Source organism: Delphinapterus leucas, chromosome 16, assembly GCF_059928025.1.
Source record: "Delphinapterus leucas isolate spDelLeu-1000000601 "Yukka" chromosome 16, BTC_Dleu_Yukka2, whole genome shotgun sequence".
Lineage (NCBI taxonomy): Eukaryota > Metazoa > Chordata > Mammalia > Artiodactyla > Monodontidae > Delphinapterus > Delphinapterus leucas.
In genome coordinates, this window is record NC_143144.1 from 33373821 (window position 1) to 33394936 (window position 21116).

The following is a 21116-nucleotide window of genomic DNA, read 5'->3' on the forward strand; positions in this document are numbered from 1 at the left end:
ACAGAGTAGACATCTGCTTGGGGACACCACCCTGACTCCTCCCTGCCTTGTGGACATAGAAGAGGGGATGGCCCAAGGGACGTGGGGCAGCCGTGAGCTGGACACTAGCCTGGTCTACCTAGACCTGCCTTGCCCAGCCAGAAAGGCTGATGTGGGCCCTGGGATGGACGGCAGGCCCTGCTTGTCACGTCAGCTCTGCTTCAGTTTCCATGCCTAGAGCCTCTTGACCAGGACCCAGCATGCTTGGCTGCCCTTCCCCAAGGGCGGGCCCCTTGCCCTTGGGTGCCAGGTGGGACCTGCCTGGTGGGATGAACTGTGAGGCACTGCACAACTTGCCGTGGGTCCAGGCCGACGTTGGTGGCCTCCTGCACTGTGCCAGAGTCTAGATTCAACCTCCCATAACGTGACTGTAAATGTTCTGTGACATTACTTTGTCCCATTGTCTGCACCAGAGGTTCCAACCTGGTGCCCAACAGGCAGTATTTAACCTGTACGTGCATTCACTTTGGTCCCCAAAAAGTCCTTTTAGAAATCTGAATTCGTTGCCAACATTTAAGCATTGAGCGATTTCATATTTTTAAAAATCTGGAAGAATGGATTCTCACGAAAAGCCAAAAATTCTAGTAACGCTTGCCCAGAATTCCTGCACAGCAGTTGCTGCTGGAGCCAACTCACAGGTGCCCTGTTTAGGCGTGTACTCTCCATTTTGCCACAGGCCCCACTACTCCCTCTTGATATACCATGTGCACGTTACCTGTTGGGCCCTTACGCGTCTTTGAGTTTGAGACCCCTGGCCTACACACTTGGGGGCCACCTGTGTTCAGCCTGGTCCTTATTTTCTACCTTTCTGTCCCTCTGACTTCCCTCTTGGTCATGCCCGTGGGACCCGACTCATAGTAAGGATGGGCTGGAGGACTATGTGAATGCCTCACAGATCTCTCCAGAGACAAAGAAAGGCACCTACTGCCTTCTAAGATCAGTAAAAGGTTATTAACACTGACAGTGATGCTCAGGATAAAAAAAGATGAGGGAGACATTGATCTTACAGGTCATCTTTCTGGGAGGAAACTACACTGGGTCTTTTCCTGCCTCCTGGAGGTGTTAGTCAAGGCCGGTCCATGCCGCACATCTAATGTCACTTCCAGAATAGCAACCAGAGGATGAGGCATGAGGTGAGTTCAGCCCTGAGTCTGTTTTCAACAGCTGTGGGGACATTGGAATGAACACTGTGTGTTAGGGACAGGGACAGGACTAGGGTGAGGCAATGAGTCACTTGCCTCAGGTGCAAAATTTGAGAAAGGAACCTTGGAGTGCTCACTTTGTAGACGGGGCAACGGTCCTAAGTGGTGGTTCTCAAACCCTAGTGTGCATCAGGATCTTCTGAGGAGCTTGTTAAAGGCGCAGGTCCCTGGGCCCTGCCCTCACAGATTCTGAGCAGCCATGGGGGCCAAGAAACTGCATCTGTAACCTGCTTGCCTTATATTCTGATGCTGATCTAAATACTCCTGCACTGAGCCAGAGAACTTCTGAAATTAGAAATGTTCACACACAGGGCAGGTGAGCAGGTGGCAGAGTGTTTCAGTCCGGCGGTGGGAGGTGGGACTGGTCCACTCCCAGCTTTGGCAAGAAGGATCTGAAAGATGAGCCTTTGCAGATGCCCATGGTCAAAGCAACAACTGGATGGCCATGCCATGTCCATCCTTGTGCTTTGGCAGGGAGTTATAGTCCTAGCCTAGGACTTGGCCCCTTATTTCTGCCCTCAGCTCCTTCCTACCCTGGCTGATAGGGAGTGGAGTCAGACATGAAAACAGAAATCAAGCTAATCATTTCTCCAGGCAGATACTAGACTAGCTTAAATTTTTTACCCCATCAAACCTGAAAGCTTCTCTGCTCGTGTTCCTGTAAGGACAGGGACATCATTACTCAGTCCTCCAACTGGCCCTATACAGGGTTCCCTCTCAGCAAAGGATTTGGTCGGTCAGGGTCTCAACTCTGTAAGGGGCTCTTACCCTCAACGCCTACTCCTTGGAAAGCTTGCTTTGGCCTAATACTGGTGTCCACTCTGAACCTCGTTCCTTCCCAGCAATAAGAGCTGACACAGCCCTGAATCAGAAAGAGCACTGGTCCAGGAGTCAGGCATCCCTTTTCCCGTCTCAGCTCAGCTACTGGTTTGCTGTGTGACCCTGGATAAGCCACGTCCCCTCTTTGGGCCTAAAATGAAGGGAAGACTAGATCAGAGCTTCTTAAACTTGATTGTAGTCAGCAAAAATGGTAGCGTAGGGAACTCCAAATGCCTGTTCCTCCGTAAAAAGTGACAAATAAGATGGCAAAAACTGTCAGAATCAACTTTATGAGAGCTCTGAAAATGAAAGTTTGCAACCAAACAAAAGCTTAAAAAACAAAGTTGAGTCTTGGTAAGAGGATCTTGCTTCATTTTCACTTACTCCAGCCTTATCCTCCTCACCACAGCTCGGCATCAGCCTCAAAAACAATATCCACATTCTGTTATAGGTTCCCAGCAATGAATGGAGCAGAATGGACCTTGTTCTCAAGAATTATGGTCGGTTGTTTTGATCTTTCTTGTTGCTCCCTGAAAGACTGGCTCAAATGACTTGCTTTTATTTTACCTAATTTGGAACTCTCCCAAGGAGGAGGTGGTAACCCTCAGGGACATTTGAAGGCAGATTCATTAGCACTGATGCCTGGAGAGAGGGATAACAGTTGGGGCAAACAGGAGACAAATTGAAAAGTTTGGGGAGCAAAGGCCGATGATGTGATGCTTTGGGGAATAATGGTTTTAGAGTGCTCCCATTAATTCCTGGGAATCTAGAAGGCCACACACATGCCTAGGGCTGGACACATGCTTAGAAAAGACTTGAGAGGACCGTAAGCTCTCACCTCTGGCTGACCTTCAGGCTCTACACATGCAGAAAGTGAAGCAGGCAGAGTCATAGACTGCCTGGCAGAGTATCCAAAGATTTTCCCCAACACACACATAACACATTTGTAAAGACTGGGAAATTTGGGGTTTTGTGGTTGTTCAGGAGTTTAAGGAGTTGTGTTGGACCACTAGTGACCACTGAGTTAACTGAACAGAAACTTCAATGACCACACCAAATACAGACTGTAAAAAACTAGTTCAGAAAGTCACTAAACAAACTACAACAAATTCAAGAAGCAGCAATAACAAACTCTGGGGAGGGGGAAGAATCTGATTTCCACAGTTTTCACATAATGTTCAAAATGCCCAGTTTTCAACAAAAATTATTGAGGCATGCCAGGAAACAAGAAAGTATGACCCATACTCAGGAAAACAAGAAATCTGCTCATAGAAATTGAGGAAAACCGAGATATTGGACTTACCAAGAAAAGACTTTAAATCAACTGCCTTTAAAAAGCTCAAAGAGCTAAAGGAAACCACGTGTAAAGAACCAAAGGAAACTAAGAGAATGATGTCTCACCAAATAGAGAATGTCAATAAAAGGAAGTTATACAAAGGAACCAAATAGAAATTCTGGAGTTGAAAAGTACAATTATAAATTTTTAAATATCACTTAGAGGGGCTCAAGAGGAGATTTGAGAAGGGAGAAGAAAGAGTTGGCAAACTTCAAGATAGGTCAATTGAGATTTCCCAATCTGAGGAGTAAAAAGAAAAAAATGAAGAAAAATTAACAGAGCCTAAGACCTGTGGGACATCATCATGAAGTATACCAACGTACACATAATGGAGGTCATAGAAGAGAAGAGAGAAAGCAGAAATACTTGAAGAAACAGTGGCTGAAAGCTTAGAAATTTGATGAAAGACAGTAATCCACACATCTCAGGAGCTCAGTGAACCATAAGTAGTATTTTTAAGAAGATCCACTTTGAGACACATTATAACCAAACTGTTGAAAAACAAGGAATCCTGAAGTCAGCAATAGAGAACTGACTTGTCACATACAAGGGATCTTCAATAAGATTAACATCTGATTTCTTGTCAGATACCATAAAGGCTAGAAGGCAGTGGGATGACATATTCAGTGTGCTGCAAAAAGAAATGTTAACAGGAATCCTGTATCTGGCAAAATAGTCTTCAAAAATGAAGAAGTTAACACATTCCTGGGTGAACAAAAATTGAGACAGGTTCTTGCTAGTAGACCTTTCATGTGAGAAATGCTAAAGAAAGTCCTTCAAACTGAAATGAAAGGATACTGGACAGTAATTCAAATCCACCTGAAGAGATGAAACATTGGTAAAGATAAACATAGGTAAATATAAACATCAGTATTAATATATATTTTTTGGTTTGTAGCACCTCTTTTTTTCCTATATGATTTAAAAGATAATTGCACCAAACAAGGATTATAACACTGTGTTGATGGGCATAAAATGTATAAGGACGTGATTTGTGACAATAACATTAAAGGCAGGTGATGGAGCTATATAAGACATATATAGAGAGACAAAGCTTTTGTATACTATTGAAACTTGGTATTAATTCAAACTGGTTATAAATTAAGATGTTAATGTAATCCCAGAAAATAACAAAAATAGCAAAAGAAAGGAGAAGGAATCAAGTGGTACACTTGAAACCATCTAACATAAAATGTGGCAATAATGGAGGAATTAAGGAGCCCAAAAATTACGACATAGAAAACAAATAACAAAATGGTACAAGTCTTTATTTATTAGTAATTACTTTAAATATAAATGGAGTAAATGCTCCAATTAAGAGACAGAGATTGGCAAAGGACATTATATCCTAATAAAATGGTTAACCCATCAAAATATAACAATTATAAACATATATGCGTCTAACAATAGATCCCCAGAAAGTTTGAAACAGACTGACAATTGAAGGGAGAAATAGTCCCAACAATAATAGTTGGAGACTTCAACACTTCACTTTCCCTATTGGATAGAATAATTAGACAAAAGATAAACAAGGAAACAGAAAACTTGAACAGCACTATAAATCAACTAGACCTAACAGACATATATAGAACTGTCCACCCAACAAGAGAATATGCATTCTTCTTAAGTGCACATGGAAAATTCTCCAGATAGACCACAAAAGGATCTAAATAAATTTTAGAAGATTCAAACCATACAGAGTATCTTCTATGACCACAATGGAATGAAATTTAAAAGAAATATCAGGAGGAAATCTGGAAATTTTACAAGGAGGTGAAAACTAAACATACTTAAAAAGAACAGTGAGTTAAAGAAATGAGAAATTAAGAAATACTTTGAGATTAATTAAAATGAAAGCCCAAAACTTATGGGATGCAGTGAAAGCAGTGCTCAGAGGGAAATCTATAGCTGTAAATGCCTACATTAAAAAAGAAAAAAAAAAACTCAAATCAGTAGCCTAACCTCCCACTTTAAGGAATTAGAAAAAGAAAAGCAAACTAAACCCAAAGCAACCAGAAAGAAGGAAATCATAAAGATTAGAGTGCAGATAAGCAAAATAGAGACTAGAAAAACAATAGAATCAATGAAACAAAAGCTTCTTCAAAAAGATCAACAAAATTAACAAACCTTTAGACTGACAGAAAAAGGAGAGAGGAGACTCAATTACTAAAATCAGAAATGAAAGTGAGGACATTGCTAACAGCTTCATAGAAGCAAAAGGATTATAAGAAAACACTGTTAACAACTGTATGCCAACATATTAGATAACCTAGATGAAATGGGGAAATTCCTAGCAACACACAAAGTCTGAAATTTGACTCAAGAAGAAATAGAAAGTCTGAATAGACCTATAAGAAGAGATCAGTAATCAAAAACTCCCAACGAGGAAAAATCCAGAACCAGGAGCCTTCACCGGTGAATTCTATCAAACATTTAAAGAAAAAGTAACACCAATCCTTCTCAAACTCTTTCCCCCCAAATAGAGGGGGAAACACTTCCTAACTCATTCTGTGAGACCAGTATTACCCTGATACCAAAGCCACAAGAAATGTGCAAAAAAACCTCAGTGAAATACTATCAGACTGAATCTAGCAGTATATTATAAGGATTATCCAGCATGGACAAGTGGGATTTATCAAAGGAATATAAGGAACATTCAATATGTAAAAAATAAATCAATGTAATACATATTGACAGAATGAAGGGGGATAAAAACTACATGATCTCAATTGATGCAGAAAAAGCATTTGAGAAAACCCAACATCTTTGCACATATAATAAACCTAAGAAACTAAAAACAGAAGGAAAATCTATCAACCTGAAATAAAGGGCATCTACGAAAAGCATACCCAATGGTGAAAAAATAAAAGCTTTTCCTTGAGATCAAGAACAAGACAAAGATGTCTGCTATTGCCACTACTACTCAACATTGTATTGAAAGTTATAGCCAGGGTAATTAGGCAAGAAAAAGAAAGAAAAGGCATCCAGATTGGAAAGTAAGAAGTAAAACTGTATTCACAGATTACATAATCTTATATATAGAAAATCCTAAAATATCCACAGAAAACCCATTAGAGCTAGTAAACGAATTCAGCAAAGCTGCAGGATAGGATATGTGATCAACCAAAAAAGTCGTTTATATATCCATGCACTAGCAATGAACAATCTGAAAGTAAAATTAAGAAAACAATTCCATTTACAGTCATTGCAAAAGGAATAAAATAAGGATAAATTTAACCAAGGTGCTGTAAGACTTTACACTGAAAAATACAAAAAATACAAAACATCCTGTGCTCATGGATTGGAAGACTTAGTATTGTGGAAATGGCAATACTCTAAAAATTGATCTACAGATTCAATCTAATCCATATCAGAATTCCAACTGCCTTTTGCTGATGTGGACAGGCTGATCCTAAAATACATATGGAATTGCAAGGAACTGTTCCTCAAATAGCCAAAACAGTCTTGGAAAAGAACAAAAAAGTCAGGGAACTCATACTTAATTTTAAAACTTACCACAAAGCTATAGTAATTCAAACAGTGTGATACTGGCATAAAGACAGACATACAGAACCATGGGATAGAATTGAGAAGTAAACCTAAACGTTATGCTCAGTTGATTTTTGACAGGGTGCCAGGACTATTCAGTGGGGAAAGAATATTCTCTTCAACTAAGTGCAAGTAATGAAGCTGAATCCCCACCTCACACCACATACAAACATTAACCTAAAATAGATTTTAAAAACTAAATATAAGAGCTAAAGCTATAAAAATCTTAGAAGACAGGATTAAATGATTCATAACCTTGGATGTGGTAGTGGATTCTTAGATATGACACCAAAACAAGAAGGAACAAAACAAAGATAAATTGGATTTCATCAAAACTGTTGTTTCGAAGGACACTATAAAGAAAATAAAAAGACAACCCAGAATATGAGAGAAAACATTTGTAAATCATATATCTGATAAAAACCTAGTATCCACAATACATAAAGAACTCTTACAACTCAACAGCAAAAAGACAACCTAGTTTTTAAAATGGGCAAAGGATTTGAATAGACCTTCCTCCAAAAAAGACATACAAGTGGCCGACAAACACATGAAAAGATGCTCAGCATCACTAGTCATTAGGTAAATGCAACTTAAAACCACGAGATAACCACTTCACACACCTAGTGTGACGCCTATAATCAATAAGATGTGTAGGGGAGGATAAGGAAAAATTGAAAACCTTATATATACGTTGCTGGTAGGAATGTAAACTGGTACAGTTGCTATGCAAAAACAGTTTGGTTGTTCTTCAGAAACTTAACATAGAGTTACTATTTGACTCAGCAATTTCATCCTTAATTATAGACCCAAGAGAAATGAAAACATATATATCCACACAAACTTATACATGAATGTTCATAGCATTATTCGTAATAGCCAAAAGGTGCACACAACCCAAATATCCACTGATTTGATGAATGGATGAATAAAATGTGATATATCCATAAAATGGAATATTATTATTCAGCCATAAACAGGAACGAAGTACTGATACATGCTACAACATGGACGAACCTTGAAAATGTTATGCTAAGCGAAAAACAGTTAAACACAAAAGGCTTTGTGTCTGACACAGTCATACACAAAAATGTATGATTACATTTATATGAAATGTCCAGCATAGGCAAGTCCACAGAGAAAGAAATATTAGTGGTTTCCAAGGGAGGATGGGAGGGGGAATGGGAAGTGACTGCTTAATGGTACAGGGTTTCTTTTGGGGGTGATGAAAATTTCTGGAATTAGAAGGTGATGACGAGAATTAGAAGGTGGTGATGACTACACATTATGAACCCACTGAATTTGTACTGTTTTAAATGGTTAAAATTTTGAATTTTATCTCAACAGAAACATTTTTTAAAACTTTAATGTGCACGCAGATTCCCTGGGGATCTCATTAAAATGTAGATTCTGATTCAGGAGGTCTGGGCAGGGCCCCGAATTCTGCATTTTTGATAAGCTCCCAGGTGACACCCCTGTTGTTCACCTACAGCCACATTTTGAGTAACAAGTTTACTCAAAGGGCCCTTCCACTGTGTCGCCTTAACGATTCTGCGCCTCAGGTGCCTCACCTCTTGAACTAACTCCTGCCCTGTCCACCCCTATAAATAAGGAGGGTGGAAGTACAGGTCTGAGCCTGCAGGGGGTGTGAGTCTCAGCGCATGGGAGCAGATGGAGAAGGGGCTGTGGCTGCAGGGGTCACTGTCAGCAGACACAGAGGGGACCAAAGGAGTAGCTTTTATTTTGCACAAAGCTGAGGACGGCAGGCCAGAGCGCACGGCTCTGTTCTCAGAGGAGAGCTGTTGTATCACTGCCCGCTGTTGGGTGGCTCCTGCTCTGGTGCTCAGAGGCGATCTGAAAGAAAGGGGGCGGCCTCGGAGTGAGCAAACAGGGTGCTGAAGGCTGCCTGTCCTCCCCTCCCAGTCCCCTGGGGACTCCTGTGCCAGGACGCAGGGCTCGAGGGAGCAGGTGGCAGTCCCTCCACTGCCAATGAGAGGGATGCCAGGCTTCCCTGATAGGGTTTGGTGGCGTCAGAGGAGTAGAAGGGAGATGGTAGGAGCTGTGACGTGTGTAAATGGCCAGGGGAGGAGGCAGCCGCTCTGAGTCAGGGTGGTGCTGAGAGTGGAACTCTTCCAGGTGCCCTTACCCGATGCTGGGCTGCAGCAACCCCGGGCGTGGGGGCAGAGAGCACTTGCGGTGAGCCCGGAGGATGCCTCCCACTTCTGTCCCAAGGAGGAGCTGGAGCCTCCCTGGCTTGTCCAGGCTACACCATGGGGGTGGAGCAGCCGTCCCCATGCTGCTGCCCAACCCTGGAGGCTGTCATCTCTGCTACCTGAGCTGCTCACCGTCTCCTCTGCGAGGTCGGGGATCAGGCTGAAGGGGCCCGGGGGCAGATTCCAGGCCAGCTCCTCCAGCTGAGCCAGCAAGCCTTTCACTTCTGCCTCCAGGTGCTCCACCGTCTTCTCCACCGTCTAAAGCAAGGAGAGAAGTTGGGGGAGGAGTAGAGGACAAGAGTGGTGACAAGTCCCACTTAATCAGCCACATCCTAAGGAGCACCTGGAAGTCCAGTAGGGTGCAGTGGGGAGAGAACTGGGTGCCAGGGGACCTGGCTCCTCTTGGTTGAGGCCCTGCCCTTGCCTGCCTCTCAGCTCCCCAGATAACAAAATCCTAGGAGCTCACTCTCTAAGGCTGCTTGCTTCTGCCTCTGGCACTCAGGGGTTTTACCCAGTCATTGGTTTGGGGCTTGGAGGGACTCTGGGATTCTTTTTTCCCTTTCAGGATGTCACCACGGGGAGCTCACATTCCTTTTGTTACTCCGCCCCCTGGTGGCAATTCTGCCAAATGACAGTATTGGGATTTTGAAATTTTCTTTATTCAGGGTTCTTAACTTTTTTCGCAAATGAACCCCATTAGCAGTCTGGTGAAACCTACAGACCGCCATCAGAAAAACGCTTTCATTGAGAAAAATAAAACATACAGGATTTCCAAGGGTATAAACTGCAGTAAAATACTATTAAAGTATTAAAAATTAAATTTTGATATAAACATTTATGTATTTATTAACTTATTTAACACCAGGTCTAACAACTACTGAAATTTTTTTTTCTTTTTTTTTTTTTTACTACTGAAATTTTGACATACTGATAGTAAACAATATATCGAGGTATTCACAATGACTGTAATAGGATGAAATTATCTGTGATTTCTATTGCTGACAAAGTCACAGTACCGTTAATACTCCTGCAGTTTGTTGTCTGTATTTATAGCGAATGAGAATGCTAAATCTCAGCTAAAGGTCTGAGAAAATGAAGTGCAATTTTTTCCCCCCACACAAGTTTATGGACCCCAGGTTACAAACCATGGCTGTGTAACAAAACACTGCAATTGAATTTCCACCTTCTCATCTGGTGATTATGGGGAGATCTCTGGCTGGTGGGAAGCAAGGTCCTGGGGAGGCAGGGTCTGTTGGGGGCTGGACAGCCTAACAGCCCAGGTAGGGCAAGGAGATGTTTAACATAGTGGCCAGGGAACAGGATTGGCCCAGATTTCCCCAACTTTCCAAAGCAAGATTGGCCTGAACCCTCCAAAGCCACCAGCCTGGCAGGTGGTCCTGAAGCTGCATGCCCTCTCAGGTCACCCTCATTACCTCCTCTATGACGTCTAACCGGCCATGGACAGCCATGTGTCTGTCACACCCTGCAGTCCGAGCTGGGTCTCCTCGGGAGGGGATGAAGGGTTCAGCAGCTGTAGGAAAACAAGTCTTGTCACTGTGGGGTCCTCGGTTTCCCTGTAACATTAGAGACTCCTGCAAACATGGGGCTCAAGGGAGGTGGGTCCTAAAAACAGTCCAAAGAGAAGCAGAGGAAGGCTCAGTGTGGATCAGGGTGTGAGTGTAGGGCTGCCCCACTCACTCACTTGGCCATGGTCTCCTACAGACCCAAGTAGGCTTCCTTAAGGAGGTGCTGCCTGAACTGGGTAAGAAAAGGAAGGGAGGAAATGTTTCAGCCAGAAGGAACGGCATGTGCAAAGATAGGAATGAAATAGCATGGCTCAGTGCACAAACCCTCAGGAAGCCTGAAGTGGCTGGAAAGTACAGGGTGGGTGGGAGTTGAGACTGGAGAGGTGGATCGTGGAAACAAGGCCGGGCCCTAATAAACCAATCACAATGCTTGTTTTGGGGTTTATTTAAACAGGAGAGTCATGCAGTCATATGTGAATTTTTAAAATACAGAGAATGGATTGGAGAGATTCGTCTTTGAAGGCAGGAAGTTACTGCAGTAATCAGCGTAAGAAGTGATGAAAGGAGGCAGTAACCGTAGGAAGAGAGGAAGAAAATGCATGGAGACACTGTAGTAATAGTAATCGTAACTGACATTGGTGACCAGTCAGTAACATCTGACACGAGTGAGTGCTAAACAAATGTGTTAACTCAGTCAACCTCTACAACCAATTATTACCCCCAATTTACACATAAGGAAATTGATGCACAGAAAGGTGAAATGATACGTCTAACGTCACACAGCTAGTAAGCGGAATATCTGAGGTTCAGTTTGTTCAACATCATTTTCCTCCCCAACGTTGGCTCCTCCTTGGTTCCTTACACCACCAACCTTCACACCAGAAGTCTTAGAGCCCGGGCTTTGAGCTCAAGTTGCAGTATTGGTGGCTCTGAGATAACCTGCAGGGCGTCTGAGTTGGCTGAGTCCTTGGAGAACCTGGACACACAGAAAGGAGGATGCTGCCCCAGAAGCAAGGAGAAGCCAAGAGCTTTCAAAAGGATGAAGCAGTCAGCATGGCCTAAAGCAGCATGGAGGTCTAGCAAGATAAGGACTCAGAGCAACAGAAAAGTGGATGCTGAATGCCGTCCCAGCGCTTTTAGTGGAGAGGTGCCGACAGAGCAAAGTCTAGTCGCAGTAGGATGAGAAGGGAAGGAAAAGTCAGGAGGAGGAAACTAAGATCCTGGAAAACATTTCCATGAAGCCTGGCTGTGAAGGAAGGGAGATCAGATCACAAGGTGATCTAAAGCAGTGTTTATTGTTGTTGTTTCCAGGTTTTTAAGCATTGAAGAAACACAACCATGCTTATAGCCTGAGGACAGGAGGAAGCCGGGAGAACTGAAAGAATGCATTTCCCAAAGAGATGTGAGGCCACGGAATCCAGAAATGGTGGTGGGGGTAGGGGTCACATGTGGAAGGGAGAGAGAGGAAACGCAGCAAAAATGGGTAAAAAAGTTCTACTTAAAGGGCCAAGAAGTTGAGTGAGTCCCACCTGATGGCCTCTGTTCACTCGGTAAAGTAAGAGGGGAATCATGTGCTGAAAATTCATGTCGGGTTAGGAAAGGAAAGCGAGTTGTGAAGCATTACCAGGAATTCTGTGAGTGGGTTGTTAGACACAGCCACTAAAATGGGAGCCATGGTGAAAGTATTGCCACCATGGAAACTGACAAATGCTTTCTTTTGTTTTCCGAAAGCCAGTGTATCAGCCCGCCCCTGGGTAAGAAGCTTGAATAAAGGGGGGGCTCCAAAAGGGGATGAGGAGAACGAGGAAGGCGGTTAGGAGGAGGATGCAGAACAACCTGACGTCACAAGGAAGCCCTCCCGCAGCAGCTCAGCAGGTGGGTGTCAGCAGCAGAGACAGCTGGCTGATGAGCTGAAGCCTGGGAGTCTGTGGCCTGAGTGCGGTGAAGAACAAGAGTGAGGATTCGACCAGCAAGGGCTTAAGGGGACGAGCTCGGGCATCTAGCTTGAATAACGAAGGAGAAGGCAATAAGGGGGCCAATAATTGGGAGAAATGGAGGGGCTGAAGGCACTGCAGATCTCAGTGAGATGATGGGAGTAACAGAAGGAACAAGTGATAAGGGATATTGCAATTTTAGCTTTTAGAGGTGGAGCAGCTTCACAGTGACAATACCAAGGCTGTGGGCATCTGAAGCAGAGCAGGGGTAAGAGTTATTGGACTTGATCTTTGTAGATGCAAAACTCTTGTAAGACCTCGATGTTGGCTGGGTTGCCCGAGGGGACATATAAAGTTGCCCAGGAGGTTGGCAGGTCTTGAGGCAAGGATAGTGAGCTATTTTGCTGGTGATGAATGTATAACTCTGAAGGCTGAGTGACTTGTCTATGATCACACAGTCAGCAAACGACTGGACCCCAGGCACCCTGGCCTTCCCCTGGCCCCACCTCAGCCAGCTGGCCTTCTGGAGCTCTGCCACCGTCCCCATGCCCTGAGAGTCCCTGGTCTCAACTCTCTCTGGATCTCAGCTCTTCCACTCAGGGGCGAGAACCAAGTGCAGGGGCAAAACTTCCTTCCACTCTGAGCATCTTTTGTGGAGAACAGTTTGGGTTTTTACATCCTCCCCTTCATTATGTCCATCCACTGAACTTAGAAAAACCTCTTCAAAAAACAATGGTGGACTTCCCTGGTGGCACAGTGGTTAAGAATCTGCTTGCCAATGGAGGGGACACAGGTTCGAGCCCTGGTCCGGGAAGATCCCACATGCCGCGGAGCAATGAAGCCCATGCACCACAACTACTGAGCCTGCGCCCTAGAGCCTGCAAGCCACAACTACTGAAGCCCGCGTGCCTAGAGCCCATGCTCCGCAACAAGAGAAGCCACCACAGTGAGAAGCCCGTGCACCACAAGGAAGAGTAGCCCCTGCTCGCCGCAACTACAGAAAGCCCACACGCACCAACGAAGACCCAACACAGCCAAAAATAAATAAATAACTTAAAAAAAAAACCAAAACCCAATGGTCTTGGGACTTCCCTGGTGGGCCAGTGGTAAAGAACCCACCTTCCAATGCAGGGGACGCAGGTTCGATCCCTGGTCGGGGAACTAAGATCCCACGTGCTGTGGGGCAACTAAGCCTGCACGCCACAACTACCGAGCTCATGTGCCTCAACTAGAGAGCCTGCGTGCCGCAAAACTACAGAGCCTACGCACCACAACTACAGAGCCTGTGCACCACAACGAAGATCCTGCGTGCTGCAGCTAAGACCTGATACAGCCAAAAGAAAAGAAGAAAGAAAATAAATAAAAATAAGTATTTAAAAAAACAACAATGGTCTTCTTGTTGACTTTAGGGAGGGAGGGGATGTTATAACTTTGGTTATTTTTTTTAAGGGAGCCTTTTAGAGAGCTATACTGAAAATATTTACATGTAAAATGCTATGATGTCTTGGCTTTACTTCAAAATAACCCAGGCCTGGGAGTGGGAGGAGGCATGGGTGGGAGTATTGAGCAAACAAGATTGGCCAAGATTGGTAACTGTTGAAATTGGGTGATGCGGACGTGGGGTTAATTCTGCTATTCTCTCTACTTTTGTATATATGGTTTGAAATTTTCCATAATAAAAGCCAGTTCTCTGATGGGGTTGTTAGCAAAAAGCAGAAGCCATGGGTTTCGTGCATTGATACAAAATGTTCAGGATGGGTGTCAGGGGGTGGGTGGTCTGAGAGACCCCACCTGGAGGGCTGGGCTCCATTCTGGACCATTCATCGTGAGAAGGCTTTTGACAGGCAGAGGCAGGGCTAAAGGGAGCCACCGTGAAGGGACTCCAGATTTTGACTCCTTTGTGTCAGCTGAAAAAGCTGGGGTGCTCAGCTAGAGAGAAAAGATTTTGAGGGGGCAGGCAGAGCTGTTTTCACCCAAATAGAGGGCTGTCAGGGAAGAGGGGGTCTGTCCCGGTCTAGGTCCGGGCCCACACACACCCTCTGCAAGCTCCGCCCAGGGGCCTTAGGCCAAGACTTTCCCCTGAGTCCCACCTGCCCCCTCCCAGACCCTAAAGTACTCTTCCCCCTCCTCCCAGCTTAGGCCAAGAGGAAGCAACATGACCCTGCCGGCCAAGTGGGGCTCTGCCAGCTCTGGAAGTCACGAACAGCATGAATCTGCTCCCTCCCTCAGCCTAAAACATCCTGTTCTCTACGTGTCAGCGATGAGGTCTCACTTGGCTCCCAAACCCCTCCAGGGAAGAGGCTGGGCTGAGGTTGCTCTCCAAATCACACAGCACTAATCCATCACATCTGGACGCAACTGCGCCCTGGGCTGCACTGCACAACTGTCTGTGAGCTCCCAGGCCTCCGGAGGAGCTCTGCTGAGAGAGAGCTGGGGCAGAGCCAGGCCACCCTGCGCTGCGGCTCCCTCCCCCACGTGGGTGCTCATGGCATTGACCTCAGCGCATGATGGCAGAAAACACACTGCAGACCTCCGTTCCCAGCCATGAACTGGTGCAGGGCCGTGGGAACTTTCTTCTCCCTGAGCCTCTGCTGCCTCCTCTGTAACACGGGTTTGGGGGCGGGGGCGGCACTGCCGGATGCAGCTCATCCAAGGTTTGCCTCTGTCTTTCAGGCCTCAAAAATTAGCTACGAAGACCGAACCAGGATGAGTCAAGGACAAGTTGCTTCTTGGCCCAGAAGCTCCAGCAAGGCAAGAACTGGGCAAGGGCTCCCTTTGCTTCGCGCTTCCTCTCCAGTAGAAAGGGGCTCACGGTAACGCCAGTTTCACGGGGCTTTGGGGAAGCTCAGACCAGAGGAAGAGTGGGGGAAGCTGAAGGATTATCACGACTGACCATGCGCGGCCAAGGCTGTGGTTCCTGGTGCTCCCTTCCCTCCTTCGATCCCGCCCTCCCTGACCTGGCCAGTTGGGAAATGGACCTTCTTGGATGCAGGGTTGTTTTCTCTGGCCTGGCTTCTGCTCAGGGCCTATGTGCACCCCGGACGGCAGGCGTAGGTGGAACATGGTGAGAGCAGGCTGCCAGTGGAGACGGGAGGCCCAGTGCAGGCACCAGTTAAAGGGACACGGCCACTGGGCCTCCCCCCCAGCCCTCCCCCACTGACAGGCATAGGAGACCTTTTGTTTCTGGATCCGAACACTAAGAAGGCGCACACAACTCAAAGGATTTCTGACCCCGAAAGGTGCTGCTTTGACCAGCCACACTTGGCACTTGGGGGTTAATTCTATTTGACCACAGTCAATATAATAGTATAATAAATTTCACCACATTTGATATTTGTATTAAAATTTGTGCTTCATTCCAAACCATCAGTGGTTTTTTTGTTTTCTTTCTTTCTTTATTTTTTAATCAGAAGAACACTATTTTCAAACAACTATATGAAGAACTCTAGTCTATGGATGTGCTCTGGCTGAAAACAGGAGAGGGACCCTTGAGCCCCCTAAGAGGGAGCTCAGATGCTAAGGAACATTTTTGTTTTGTTTTGGGAGCGATATGTTCTGTCTCCCTTGTTCTCTGGTCATTTTCCAGACGTGGATTTGAGCCCTGCCGATCACTCTGAGAGCTTACCAATGTCAGTCCAATACAGTCGGCGTCTGGTTAAGTGAGGATACGAGCTGAGCTGCTGCAACAAAGAGCCCCCCTCAATCACACATGTGTTTATTTCTTTCTCACATATCAGTTCAGAGGTGGACTGGCTGATGGTCAGGGCTGGCAGGCAGCTCCGCTCTCCAAGGCCATCCAGGAAACCAGATTCCTTCTACCTTGGAATATGGTGATTTATAATCCACTGGGTTATAAAGTACTAGAACATTCCTAAACCCCCACCATGCTGAGGTCTAGGAAGCCATCCAGGATAAACCTCTCTCCACACACTGTCTGGGACTCACAAGTCTGGGAGTCAGAGGCACGGTCCCACCTCCACTGAACTGTGTTCTTTGCCTCTGACTCAGCTTCGTCTGTGAGGGATCTGCCCTGCTCTGTCTACTTGGTGGGACTGCTGTGTTGATCCAAGGGGATCCTGCATTTGAAGTTGCCTTGGAACTGCCAGATGATGTGCAAATGCCGTGTAGGTTATTCACCAGGTGGACTGGAGACTAAGCAGGTCAGTGAAAGCCCCTGCAGCCCCGCCTCTCCACCTGGAGCCAGTGCTTTTCACTAGATCACTCTGACCAGGTCTCCTCAAGATGGGGAGGCATCTGCTCTAGGACTATACCTGTGCAGGAGTCCAAGGGATGCTTGGGAGGGGCTTCTCCGACAAGCAAACAGAGGGCTCAGGGCTGACCGGGCTCTCTGGGCTCTGTTACAAGCCAATCCCACTTGCTGGATCCTTAGTTTCTTCACCTTTAGAATGGGCACAACCATACTCTATATTTGAAGCTACTGTCAATTTGTGATCAGTTATTATGGGCCAAGCTTTTTGTTGAGTGCTTACATGCATTAACTCATTTAATTCTATCTGTGAGCTCAGTACTCTTACTTACCAGTTTTTTATAGATTAGAAAACCAAAGATCAAAGAGGTTGAGTAACATGCCCAGGACTACACTGCTAGTAGGTAGTGGGGACAGGATTTGAATCCTACCTGCAAGACACTGTCTATACTATGTTCTGGCAGTTCTGTGATGAGTTAAGGGCCTCCTATCTTGGGGGTCTCAGCTGCCTCCTTTGTAAAATGAGGGGCTGGACAGGAATGGGGCAAAGGGGACCTATACACATGACATCTTTGCACCTGTCTTGAGGCCCAACAAGAGCCCAACTGTGTACGTTGAATCAGATTGTCTTTGAGAGGTTCACTCCCCACAACATCCATTTTTGTAAGAAGAAATGCAGTGATCCTCACCATGGCCCTTCAGCGTCTTCCTCTTCCACCCAAAGCAAAAAGCAGAATCCCAATGGAAGACAGATGTCCACAGAGACCTGGAATGGTGGTGGACAGTGAGAGCTTCCCCCTGTGGGCCCCAAGGCATGGGTGAGAATGGCTAATAGGACTAGGCTCTAGGACTTGATATCCCTCTGATAGCAAAATAGGAAAGGAGCTTAACTGAAGCCTTAACTTAAAAAACAAAAATTCTCTACAAGTAGCACAAGACAGTCTGCTTCACTCAACACATAAAGAACTTTTATAGATCGATATGAAAAAATCCCACCACCACGATGGAAAAGTCTAAGACAATTCACAAGAATTAGCAGAAATGACCAATATGCCTTTGAAGAAAAATCCAACCTTGGTAGTAATCAAAGAAATGAAAATTAAAGCAATAAACCATCTTAAAGTATTCTTGCAAAAAAAAATATCTAACTGGAATTAGCTGAAGCTTCTAGATCTAACTACCAGTTTATAGACAATATAGGGGAGAGAACAATTTAAATGACACCTGGGGGATGCAATCAGCTAAAATTGAAATGGGAAAAACTTTATAAGACTAACAACCCAGTTTCTTCAACAAATAAATTTTAAGAAAAAAGAGGGGAAAAAGAACTTACTAAAGAAACTTAAAACTTACTAAAAGAAACTTAACAGATATATCAGCCAAAAGCAATGTGTGTACCTTATTTGAATCAAACAAACCAAATATAAAAACATCACACAATCAGGGACAGTTGAAAGCTGATTGGATATTTGATGACATTACGGAATTATTGTCCATTTTTAGGGAGTGATAATGGTATTGTTATTAAAAGATTATTTATCTTTTAGAAATACATAAGGCAATACTTACAGATAAAAATATATAATGCCTGGAATTTCCTTTAAAATAATCTGAGGGAGGGGAGAGAAGGTGGGGATGATAGATGAATCCAGATCTGTCAGGAATCCATTCTTGTTGAAACAGTGATGGGCACATGATGGTTCACTATACTATTCTTTTTTTTATTATTATCCTTTTTCAAATTATTTTCCCATTTAGGTTGTTAAATAATATTGAGCAGCGTTCCCTGTGCTGTACAGTAGGTCCTTGTTGGGTATCCATTTTAAATACAGCAGTACGTACATGTCACTCCCAAACTCCCTAAGTATCCCTCCCCCAACTCCCAACCATAAGTTCGTTGCTCTCTAAGTCTGTGAGTCTGTTTCTGTTTTGTAAATAAGTTCATTTTTATCCTTTTTTTTTTAGATTCCGCATATAAGCAATATCATATTTGTCTTTCTCTGACTTACTTCACTCAGTATGACAATCTCTAGGTCTCTATTCTGTGTTTATATCCAACAGATTTGATAATCAACAGTTAAGAAAAACCATGGTATATTGTCTGAAGTCTGAAAGGTTGTACACAAAAATGTGTGAGCTCAGTGTGAAATTACATTAATATGTTTATACTCTCCTCTTTTTTTTTTCCTTAATCTGGAGGAATGAGGATGATCAGCAGGAAAATAATGTTTAAAAATGGCTTTAAGCTAAAATGTATATACCAGTCATAGCTAAAGGGGCCACAAAAAGTCTGCCACTGTGGGCGGCCAGCTCCTCCCTCTGGGGGGGCACAGACTCGGCTTTGTCCCCTCAGCTCCTGGAGGTGGGGACTCCAGGCAAGATGGGGCGGGGCGGGGAGGCAGAGAAAAAGGACAGCACCTGGGCCAGGCTCTGTGCTGCATGGTCCCAGCCACTCCTCACGCAGCCTGTGAGGAAAGGGTTGTTGGTCCTCCTTAGCCAACCTCAGTGGAGAACTGGGCCTCAGAGAGCTCAGCGGAGCTGTCCGAGGGGATGAGGGAAGGAGACAATGTGTGTTGACAGGTGTTCCGTGCTGGGTACTTCCCTTTCATCCAGCTCTGCTGGTGGGTACCATTCTCCCCACGTTACAGAAGAGGAAATAGCTTCAGAGAGGTGACATGACTCACCCAAGTTCACTCAGCCAGGGGCTGCCCAGGATCAAGACTGGCCTCAACCCTTTCCCTGGATGCCCACTCCCACAGTTCCCTGTGCCTGAAAGGGGCTGGGCCAGGGGTCAGGGGAGCTTCCATCTTAACACAGGGCAGGGTGACTCACAGCCACCGGCTCCAGGTTGATGGGGGAGCAGCCTTAAGTGTGGACAAGGGCCTGGCTGAGGGGGTAGGGTCCCTGGATGCCTGGAGAGACTGAGCCTTCCCCTCGCCCGTTCAACTGGGATGGGCACCAGCTGCCTCTGGTTGAGGCCAGCAAGAGACCTTGGGTAAACGGGAACGTGGCTTGTAAAGTGCTGTATAAAGTGCAGTCTTGGGGTGGTGGAAGGAACACCTGTGCACACAGTAAGTCCATCTGCAGCCACCTTGTCCGAGCCTCACCGGTGAAGGGGCAGCACTAAGACTGCTGTCAGGGAAGGGTAGAAGGGAAAGGGCACGGCAAGGAACCCAGCCAGTGGAGCGCCCAGAGGGCCTCTCCCTCCCGCAGCCTCCTCCCACCCACCCAAGGCAGCTTCAGGCCCTCAGGGAAGCTCTCCAAAAGGCTGACGACTGGCCTCCTCCACAGACTGCAGAAGCCCCTCAGACTACCTGGCAGGTAAAGCCGTGGCCTCCAGGGGCCGCCTGCCTGGGCCCTGACCGGCTGTGCTGGGCCAGGCCTGGGCGCCTCTGCAGGCCCTCTGGGCAGGGCTGGTCTGGAGGGTGGGGAGCTGGGGCTGCCCCACCCTGCAGACTTGACCTTCCACCTTGTGATCCTGGTCTCCTCCTCTCTTTCCTGTCGACCTGGGACAATGGGCTTCTCCACTCCCTCTCTCCTTTTTTGTCTCTCTCAAATCGGCCTCGCTTCCTCAGTATCCTCTCACCCTTTCTCTCTCCCCCACCCCCTTTCTCTTGCCATTTTAGTTCCTCTATTTCCTTCCTTCTTGTTCCGTTTGCCTCTCAAACTCCTTTTTCTCTCTATCCTCCTCATTCATAGTTCAGACCCATCTGTCTACCTCCAAAGTTTCTTTCTGTCCCAGCCTCTCCCTTGCTCTCTGTATTCTTCCCTCTCTCCTTTGTAATTCTCTCTGTTCCTCTGCCTTTATCTCTCTGCCTTTTTTGTCTCCATCTTTCTCTCCAATTTCTCTCACCATCTATCTATCTCTCTCCCTCCCTGCATCTCCCTCTCTCCATCCCTCTCCATCTGGCTTCGTTCCCATCTCCCTCCCTCTTCCCTCCCTCTCTCCTGCTCCTTCCTCGCGGTCCGCGGCCTCCCCGACCCTCGCCCTGCGTCCGGGCCCCACTCACCGGTGAAGGCATCCGAGGCGCGGAGCAGGGCAAGCCCGGCCAGCGCGCAGAGCAGGGGCCGCATGCTGCCGGCTGGCGGAGCGCAGCGCCGCGTCTGCCCGCTGCCGCCCTCCCCGCCCTCCCCGGGATCGCGACGGCCCGCCCGGGAGGAAATGCTCGCAGTCCCCGCCAAGATTCCTGGGCGGCTCCGGGCTTTTTGGCTCGAGCGAGTCCGCCCCCTCCAGAGACCCCGCGGGCGGAGGGGCGACGCGCCAGGCTGGGCGCCTCCCCTGGAAGGGGCC

General features: G+C 46.1%; 2 protein-coding genes across 6 annotated transcripts in view; one reads left to right on the forward strand and one right to left on the reverse strand.

Annotated features, from left to right (window-relative positions):
- Window positions 1–1016: 1016 nt before the first annotated feature.
- PLAC9 (placenta associated 9) lies at window positions 1017–21088 on the reverse strand. Of its 3 annotated transcripts, none has more exons than XM_030759309.2 (4): window positions 20836–21088; window positions 10592–10689; window positions 9291–9416; window positions 1017–8799 (listed from the first exon to the last, which is right to left on the reverse strand). In XM_030759309.2, the coding sequence occupies exons 1-4, from the start codon at window positions 20897–20899 to the stop codon at window positions 8734–8736; spliced, it is 354 nt and encodes a 117-aa protein (XP_030615169.1). In that variant the 5' UTR covers window positions 20900–21088; the 3' UTR covers window positions 1017–8733. The 3 variants fall into 3 exon arrangements, with proteins under 3 accessions (XP_030615169.1, XP_022446706.1, XP_030615168.1); XM_022590998.3 differs by having other exon boundaries at window positions 9092–9416; XM_030759308.2 differs by having other exon boundaries at window positions 1017–9416.
- The window catches only part of LOC115801496 (uncharacterized), a 129099-nt gene continuing 109161 nt past the window's right edge, over window positions 1179–21116 (forward strand). The window contains exons 1-4 of one of the 3 annotated variants that reach the window (XR_016388091.1): window positions 1179–12086; window positions 12416–15369; window positions 16627–16778; window positions 20039–20146. Coding sequence is in view for 1 of the 3 variants with exons in the window: in XM_089897774.1 (XP_089753900.1) it covers window positions 16725–16778; window positions 20039–20146 (162 nt within the window). In the remaining 2 variants the exon portion in view is untranslated. Of the gene's footprint in view, window positions 15370–16626; window positions 16779–20038; window positions 20147–21116 lie in introns of all 3 variants that reach the window. The other 2 variants (XR_016388090.1, XM_089897774.1) reach the window with 2 other exon arrangements.